General features: G+C 31.4%; 2 protein-coding genes across 2 annotated transcripts; both read left to right on the forward strand.

Moving 5' to 3' along the window:
* On the forward strand, window positions 1,575-6,151 carry LOC109344189 (basic leucine zipper 9-like). The gene is made up of 6 exons (XM_019582840.1): window positions 1,575-1,868; window positions 4,206-4,323; window positions 4,449-4,599; window positions 4,699-4,774; window positions 5,263-5,388; window positions 5,757-6,151. Exons 1-6 carry the CDS (start codon window positions 1,659-1,661, stop codon window positions 6,039-6,041), a joined length of 966 nt encoding a protein of 321 aa, XP_019438385.1. The 5' UTR covers window positions 1,575-1,658; the 3' UTR covers window positions 6,042-6,151.
* Window positions 7,615-9,566, forward strand: LOC109342473 (basic leucine zipper 9-like; the record flags this gene model as incomplete). The annotated part of the gene is made up of 5 exons (XM_019580453.1): window positions 7,615-7,738; window positions 7,864-8,014; window positions 8,114-8,189; window positions 8,678-8,803; window positions 9,172-9,566. Coding segments are annotated over 5 exons (762 nt in total), but the record flags the coding sequence as incomplete, so codon positions are not given.

Below are 9,824 nucleotides of genomic sequence, written 5' to 3' on the forward strand. Positions count from 1 at the left end.
GCTTAGGGTCGGTGCTTGTCCCAATCAAACTCTATTACTTTAACCACAACTTACACGTTAAGAAACCCACTTTTCATTCCTCCAAACACCCCTTCTTAGCTTCTTCTCTTGGCTTCCATGCATTCTTCTATGGGGAAAAAAATTATGCAGATACATTATCATTATGTTATCTATCGTTCATATTTAATTACCAACGATTCTTTAAAAAAGTAATCGAAATAAACGGTGAAAAATATAGTAATTGTGTATAAGTCTTTATAATGTCAATCGATATTAAATTTTTCGACCATAGTCACGTCAATGTACTAAAATTGCTTTTAATGCTTTTCCAAAAGTAAAGGTTCTTAGGGCTTTTTTGGGTTTGGAATTTGCAGCGCGTGTATATTTTAGTGGAACTACACTTTGTGAGATTTATACATATACCAATTGTATTGTGCCTTGGTTCATCACCATTCTTTAATTTTCATTTGTAGACCAAAAGCTGAACTTTTTACATTATTAAGATGGTGACTGCCAACTATATATGGTAAATATGACTTTTAATGCACTTAGCAACTTGCACAAATACTTCATTTTTTTATTATATCTTGTTTTATCGACATGCTTCATGTCCGTAATTAAGAAGAAGAAAACAAAAGAAATATATATATGATGTGCTCTCTAGTTAAATTACTTTTGTACTAATTTCTATTTGGTATTTATTGCAATATTCTCACAAGTTTAAAATAGTGGTGTAATTGGCATACGAATCTGCATAAATTATAATTATATTATTATTGTTTAACTAAAGAGTGTGGAGGGGCTTAAGTAACTTAAACATGTGTCATCAGTTTGATTCCTGAAGGTCTGCTTGTAAGTTATGTTTAGGAATGAAGGGAAAAGAAAAATGATGTTTTAAAGTCATTTCATAAATGTATTTCATGATTTTGAACATATCTAGATTGTGGATTTCAAATTTATAGCCGGAGGGGTAAGATAAAGAATATATCCAGAACTTCCTTTTATGCTTCGCTGTTCTACATGAAAATAGTCTCTAACCAAGGTTGAGATTCAACAGAAGACTTGGCTTTTGGAATTTTTGAGAGAATGAAATTCCTTCCTTACTTGCCCAACAAAAGTCAAAGCGGCCAGAACAAATAAAGAATAAATTTATCCGTAGATTAATGAAAATGTGCAAAAGCTCTATTTGTCTCTGTCATTTTATGACTCTCTTCCCTTCTAAGTATGGAACCCTACTTCTTTTAGTAGCATCTACTAATTCAAAACTTAATTTGAAAGTTATATTTCGACCTACCCTAATAACTAATGAATGGTAAGTAGGAATCATAAGGTCTGATGCTAAAGACGGTGATCATAAGAAATGAAGTGTAGGGGTTGTGGGTTCGAGTCTCACTCACAACAAAATACTAAAATATTAACAATGGTCGATAATGAGGTGTAAACATCCCCTATGCATTGCCTGTTTTATGATCACGTAGACCACTTATTGTTTCTTTTTAATTTTGAAATAGAAATAAATTAAAATATTAAAAATAAGAGCTTTGGCTTCTCCTATTTATACCTATCTAGCTTCTAACCTCATTCCCTTTTCCCTTTTTTTCCTCTCTCTCTACATATCTATCTTTCTTCTTGTTAACCTTTTTATCCTCGCCGGCGAAATGGAACCTGCACCGCAATCTCTGATAACGCCGCCAACGGTTTTTCCCGGTTTCTTCAAACGGATGGGGGAATTTGATCTCTACGATGATCACTGGTATAACGACTTTGACCACGTGAAACCTGATTACTTTCGGTTCGGCACCGATGCATTGATCGGCGACGTTTTCTCCGATGACCTCACTCCCGCCGCCGCCACCCATAACAATACGGTTAGTTAGTCTTCACTCTCACACACACAACTCTGAACTCTAAAATTGAAACTGAAAATGCGTTGAAAAATCGTTTGCCACGTCATGAACCATGTTGGATGACGTGGAACATCGTTATCGTAAATACTTAACACAATTAACTTGCACAGTTGCACCCAACGCTTCCTAGTCATGGTTATTGTTAACTAAAAATATATATAATTATAATCATGGTGATTTTTGCTTTTAAGTTTTAGTTCATTTTTATCTGAACATAGAAAATAGAAAAAGGTTTCTAGTTAACTCAGTTAATTAGAAAAATTTGTGAAACCTGCTTTGTGTAGTAACTAGAAGGTGGAGAAAATTAGAAGGCGTGAGAATTTTTCGAAGCTTTTAAGAGTTTTGGTTCCACTATATGAATCCAAATTTTGTTTTGTGTTATTTATTATTAGACAAAATCTTATTGGATTGGTATACAAGATTTGGGTTTTAGTTATTTATGTAAGTTCGATTATTAATTGTGAACCAGAGGAAAAAAGTAATAATTGAGATATAAGTGTCAATATATATTATTTTTTGTTCACTTTTATACATCACTTGTCTCTCCATTAACGGAGAGGAGTCTCACTCATAATATTGGGTTAAGAGAGAGGGTTATAAAGAGGTGAATGAAGACTTGACCCTTGTCAAGATGTTTGGAGAAAAAGAAAAAGACTTGTTTCTATGGCCCGCTTGGTTATTATTATTGGGTGTATTAAGAACTTGTGGAAACCTAATCGCTTGTATTAGAGCGTATCTTATGTTTCAAAAAATTTGCATCACTTTATGCATTCAATGTCTTTTATTGGTTAAAAAATATAAAGTTAATATTAATTTAATTTATGTTTTAATTTTTTAACCAATAAAAAATATATAGAATGATATAAAGTATGAGAGAAAAGGCGTTAACCCTTTTGCAAGAGTATCATTTTTTATTTTATTATGTGCTATATACTACTATACATCCATGACTTTATACAACCTAATTACGTCACTCGGTACTACAAGTATATTATTGTAGTAAAGAATATAATATTCATGTATTATTTGATTGTGAAGATTTATATATAGAAAATATATTATTAATTATTTATTTGTATTACTTCTGAATAATGTAATTATTAATGTGAATGATTATAATTGAGCGACGGTAAAAAAACTCTGTAATAAATCACCAACCTTACTATATGCTATTTGAATTTTGAATCGATTCTAGTAAAAAAAATGAGGCTTTAACTTCTAAATTTCGGACGAATATTTGAAGTGCAATTACCAATAAATCTAAAGTGAAATTACCAATAGAGATTAACGCATTTGGTCAAATATTTAACTTATGTTCATCATAATTTTGGTTCCATTATCAGATTTAAGGTGTATGTACCTCTTTTACATTAAAAATACATCAGAGGATTTATTTTGAACAAACCTTTAGACTAGGAGCTAGATTGAGATGTTTTCTACAACATGATAAACAAAATGACAACGCAGTTGTTTACTATCCCAACTACACATTAAACAATATAAGTAGTTTTCATGTCTTTTATATATTTTTAAGTAAATTGCCATAAAAGTTATCAGTGCAATATTGTTATATTAAAATATTTTTCATAAATAAAAAAAAAACTGTTTATTTTAAAAAATTACATGCTTTATATATTTTTTCCTCTTTTGGTCAACTTTAATGTTAATATAAACGCTATCCAAAATCTTAGAAAGCTTTGTCACCCGATTGGGGTGAATTTGCGAATGACTTATATGTCATCAACCATATAGTTTCAAGAGGAATAAAATAAAGGAAGTCTAATTGCATTGTTTTCAATTTGTTAAATCAAATACATGGAATCTACCATCCATCTTTGAAAAGTAAATAAATAATTATAAATGGATATATGTTATTAATGGGTCTTAATATTTATCAATAAAATGTTGGTCTAGTGGTATAAAACTTTACTAGATTTCCAAGGTCGAGAGTTCGATTCCTGATAACGACACTTGTTAAGAATAACAATCATGATCATCGAAAAGAATTAGTTCCTTACCAAAAAAAGAAAGGTGTTGAAATAGCATTAGTAGTAGAGTCCTAATATTTTTGTCACAATGTAAATGGACCTAATTTCAAGGGGTATTTTTTATTATTATAAAATAGCTAGTGCAATTTCGTGTTGTTCCACTTGTGGCCAACCACACTTTTGAGTAAAGAAAGCATCTTTTAAAAAGTAAATAGGTGTGAATGAAAGCCTGAAAAAAGATCTTATGGTACTATTATATACACAAATTGATGTACAAAAGTCAAGCTTATACATCCTTTGGTAATTGCAGGATGCAGTGACAGCATTTTCAACCTGTGGAGATACCATTATCTGTTCCCAAAATGTCACTCCCATGAATTCAACCATCTCTGCTACTATTGATTCTCAAGCATCAAATTGTGGCACTGGTAATGATTTTAGCACAACATGTTTATATATTATATAATTATTCCTTGCATGCCATTATGCTAAGTCCCCTTCATCTTTAGTTGATGAAGTTTTAACATTTTGGATTGAATTTCAAACTGGCCAGTTGGAAGCCCAGTTTCAGCTAATAAACCAAACAGCAGTGAGAATCAAACCAAAGGAGCAACAAGTGGTTCATCTGAGCAGTGTGATGAAGATGATGAATATGGTCCTTGTGAACAAAGCACTAATCCTCTTGATGTGAAGCGCCATAGAAGGTATATATCTCAAATCAAAAAACTAAGAAAGATAGGACATAAAATAAACTCAGATGGTTTCATCCATTAACATGAAACTTCACATGATAATGGTTTCAGGAAGGTTTCTAATCGAGAGTCTGCAAGGAGATCAAGAAGAAGAAAACAAGCTGAGTTGGGTGACCTTGAGTTGCAGGTAACTAATGTTTTCGGAGTACATTTGTTAAGTCTTTGTTGTAAGAAACTGAAGCTTAATTGTTCAGTGGACTGTTGAGGCTCAAAAGAAAAGGGGAATAATACATAACAATGTTAATATTAAAATTCTTAGAGCTAAGCTATCATTGTGAACTGAAAAGCAAAAGTTAATGGATTTGTATATACAGCATGCAAAATATACATATAGATTCTGAGTGAAGTGTTATAGTGTTCAGATAACTGGATTCTAAAATAGAAAATATGGTAGAGAGCAGAATTTTTAGAATAGGGTGTTTTACTCATGCATGAATGAGTCATGAGTGGTCTATATCACTTTATTTCATCAACAAGCACCATTATATTATGTGAAAATTCTGACTTATTTTTCTCTCAATCTAGTTTTTTTAAATTTAAGTATCAATCTTTAGTATGAATTTATGATACAGAAAAGGCAATAATTTTCTTTTCCTTTGAATTTTACTTTTTCAGGTTGACAAAATGAAACTGGAAAATGCAACCCTATACAAGCAGTTTACGCATGCAAGTCAACAATTCCGTGATGCTGATACAAATAACCGAGTGCTAAAATCAGATGTAGAAGCTTTGAGAGCTAAGGTATCAGAATCTTTTACAAATATTGTTCTAGTTAACATGTTACCATAATGTTGGAGAAAGTGAAAAGCTGTTTTACTTATTTTCAAAATGGATGAATGGTAACAGAAGAAAAACAAATAACAACTTGGGCACAGAAGAGAAATAGAGTAGTAATTAGGAATAAAGGAAATGATATTAAGTCCTAAAAAGCAATTTGGTTTTGCTTAAGTTAAAAATTAGGCCTTTAGTTACCTTCCCATATTAAATATACATGGAAGAATTAACTCAAGAATAATTCTCATATAAAAACTGTGAAAAACAATAAATATGAATCTTAGAACCATTCGAATATATATATATATATACGATAAATTTCTATTTTTATGCAGGTGAAGTTAGCTGAGGATATGGTCACTAGGAGCAGTTTCACCTTAAACAACCAATTTCTTCAGACTCAAATGAGCACACTACCACAACTCAGCACGACTAATCTGCGCGGCATAGCACACGTCTCGCCGACCATCACTGTCCATGGAAATGATGCTTCATATGGTGGTGTCACAATTGGTGGACAGAACTCAACTCATGGGCTTGGAAACTTGGATATACCTTACAACAATGTCAACAATGGAGTTTTTAGTGATGCTGCTAGTTCTGTGACTATGTGGCAGTAAGGGTTTGCACTTCACTAGAGACTTTGTAGAATCCAATTAGGTCCAACTTTATATTGTATGTTGTGTCTAATTAGTTTAGTAGGTTATAATGTTATATTATTGTTTCTCCTCTTTAACTATGTTGAAATAGTTTCTTTTCGTTGTTGTGTTTTGTTTTGTATAAAAGGACTTGGTTTGCTTATGACAAAATTACTATCTTGATTTGGTTTTAATTTAGTGATGTTTGATAATCAATTTTAGACTTGCATCATTGACATGCATATTAGTTTGAATTTACTTTTTTTGAAAGGAATCAATAACTTTCAAGATAAATTGATTAAAAGTGGAAGACACATTATTTATCCGATAGTTTATTTTCTTTTGAAGATAGCATTGCAACTATAAAAATAACTTTTTCAACTATGAATATTGTGAAAAGTAGGTTGAGCAATCGAATAAGAGATGTATGAATGAATGATTATCTAATACTTATATCTAGCAAGAAATGTTCAACAACATTGATAGTAAATTGATCATTTAATGATTTCAAAATGTAAAATCACATATAAATTAAATATGAAATATATAATTTATTTGATTAAATATATTTAATTTTTTTATTGTTGACATTAATTTTTTCATCTTTTTATAATTAATGATATATATTATTTCAATTTTTAACATATGTTGTATATTCTGTCCATGGGTCCTAAATTCGTCACTATTCGTACCTTGCCCATAAAAACGAAAGTATTGTTTTCAATATTTGAATTCATGACCTTAGGCTTCGATGCAAGCAATGCATGTTATCCATGAAAATCAAACTTTCTCCCACATAAATGGACCATTAGATATATGTTTGTCATGAGAAACATGATGCAAAGTGAAAACCTGAGAACTTAGAATGAGGGGTTACCACATTTAATTAATGTCACACCTAAGAAACATGATGCAAAGTGGAAGCTTGGCTGCACCAACTATCCAAAGTCTTAGAAAGCTTTGGAACCCGATTGGGGGGAATTTGCGAATGACTTATATGTCATCAACCATATAGTTTCAAGAGGAATAAAATAAAGGAAGTCTAATTGCATTGTTTTCAATTTGTTAAATCAAATACATGGAATCTACCATCCATCTTTGAAAAGTAAATAAATAATTATAAATGGATATATGTTATTAATGGGTCTTAATATTTATCAATAAAATGTTGGTCTAGTGGTATAAAACTTTACTAGATTTCCAAGGTCGAGAGTTCGATTCCTGATAACGACACTTGTTAAGAATAACAATCATGATCATCGAAAAGAATTAGTTCCTTACCAAAAAAAGAAAGGTGTTGAAATAGCATTAGTAGTAGAGTCCTAATATTTTTGTCACAATGTAAATGGACCTAATTTCAAGGGGTATTTTTTATTATTATAAAATAGCTAGTGCAATTTCGTGTTGTTCCACTTGTGGCCAACCACACTTTTGAGTAAAGAAAGCATCTTTTAAAAAGTAAATAGGTGTGAATGAAAGCCTGAAAAAAGATCTTATGGTACTATTATATACACAAATTGATGTACAAAAGTCAAGCTTATACATCCTTTGGTAATTGCAGGATGCAGTGACAGCATTTTCAACCTGTGGAGATACCATTATCTGTTCCCAAAATGTCACTCCCATGAATTCAACCATCTCTGCTACTATTGATTCTCAAGCATCAAATTGTGGCACTGGTAATGATTTTAGCACAACATGTTTATATATTATATAATTATTCCTTGCATGCCATTATGCTAAGTCCCCTTCATCTTTAGTTGATGAAGTTTTAACATTTTGGATTGAATTTCAAACTGGCCAGTTGGAAGCCCAGTTTCAGCTAATAAACCAAACAGCAGTGAGAATCAAACCAAAGGAGCAACAAGTGGTTCATCTGAGCAGTGTGATGAAGATGATGAATATGGTCCTTGTGAACAAAGCACTAATCCTCTTGATGTGAAGCGCCATAGAAGGTATATATCTCAAATCAAAAAACTAAGAAAGATAGGACATAAAATAAACTCAGATGGTTTCATCCATTAACATGAAACTTCACATGATAATGGTTTCAGGAAGGTTTCTAATCGAGAGTCTGCAAGGAGATCAAGAAGAAGAAAACAAGCTGAGTTGGGTGACCTTGAGTTGCAGGTAACTAATGTTTTCGGAGTACATTTGTTAAGTCTTTGTTGTAAGAAACTGAAGCTTAATTGTTCAGTGGACTGTTGAGGCTCAAAAGAAAAGGGGAATAATACATAACAATGTTAATATTAAAATTCTTAGAGCTAAGCTATCATTGTGAACTGAAAAGCAAAAGTTAATGGATTTGTATATACAGCATGCAAAATATACATATAGATTCTGAGTGAAGTGTTATAGTGTTCAGATAACTGGATTCTAAAATAGAAAATATGGTAGAGAGCAGAATTTTTAGAATAGGGTGTTTTACTCATGCATGAATGAGTCATGAGTGGTCTATATCACTTTATTTCATCAACAAGCACCATTATATTATGTGAAAATTCTGACTTATTTTTCTCTCAATCTAGTTTTTTTAAATTTAAGTATCAATCTTTAGTATGAATTTATGATACAGAAAAGGCAATAATTTTCTTTTCCTTTGAATTTTACTTTTTCAGGTTGACAAAATGAAACTGGAAAATGCAACCCTATACAAGCAGTTTACGCATGCAAGTCAACAATTCCGTGATGCTGATACAAATAACCGAGTGCTAAAATCAGATGTAGAAGCTTTGAGAGCTAAGGTATCAGAATCTTTTACAAATATTGTTCTAGTTAACATGTTACCATAATGTTGGAGAAAGTGAAAAGCTGTTTTACTTATTTTCAAAATGGATGAATGGTAACAGAAGAAAAACAAATAACAACTTGGGCACAGAAGAGAAATAGAGTAGTAATTAGGAATAAAGGAAATGATATTAAGTCCTAAAAAGCAATTTGGTTTTGCTTAAGTTAAAAATTAGGCCTTTAGTTACCTTCCCATATTAAATATACATGGAAGAATTAACTCAAGAATAATTCTCATATAAAAACTGTGAAAAACAATAAATATGAATCTTAGAACCATTCGAATATATATATATATATACGATAAATTTCTATTTTTATGCAGGTGAAGTTAGCTGAGGATATGGTCACTAGGAGCAGTTTCACCTTAAACAACCAATTTCTTCAGACTCAAATGAGCACACTACCACAACTCAGCACGACTAATCTGCGCGGCATAGCACACGTCTCGCCGACCATCACTGTCCATGGAAATGATGCTTCATATGGTGGTGTCACAATTGGTGGACAGAACTCAACTCATGGGCTTGGAAACTTGGATATACCTTACAACAATGTCAACAATGGAGTTTTTAGTGATGCTGCTAGTTCTGTGACTATGTGGCAGTAAGGGTTTGCACTTCACTAGAGACTTTGTAGAATCCAATTAGGTCCAACTTTATATTGTATGTTGTGTCTAATTAGTTTAGTAGGTTATAATGTTATATTATTGTTTCTCCTCTTTAACTATGTTGAAATAGTTTCTTTTCGTTGTTGTGTTTTGTTTTGTATAAAAGGACTTGGTTTGCTTATGACAAAATTACTATCTTGATTTGGTTTTAATTTAGTGATGTTTGATAATCAATTTTAGACTTGCATCATTGACATGCATATTAGTTTGAATTTACTTTTTTTGAAAGGAATCAATAACTTTCAAGATAAATTGATTAAAAGTGGAAGACACATTATTTATCCGATAGTTTATTTTCTTTTGAAGAT

The sequence above is a fragment of the Lupinus angustifolius genome, chromosome LG03, assembly GCF_001865875.1.
Source record: "Lupinus angustifolius cultivar Tanjil chromosome LG03, LupAngTanjil_v1.0, whole genome shotgun sequence".
NCBI classification, from domain to species: domain Eukaryota; kingdom Viridiplantae; phylum Streptophyta; class Magnoliopsida; order Fabales; family Fabaceae; genus Lupinus; species Lupinus angustifolius.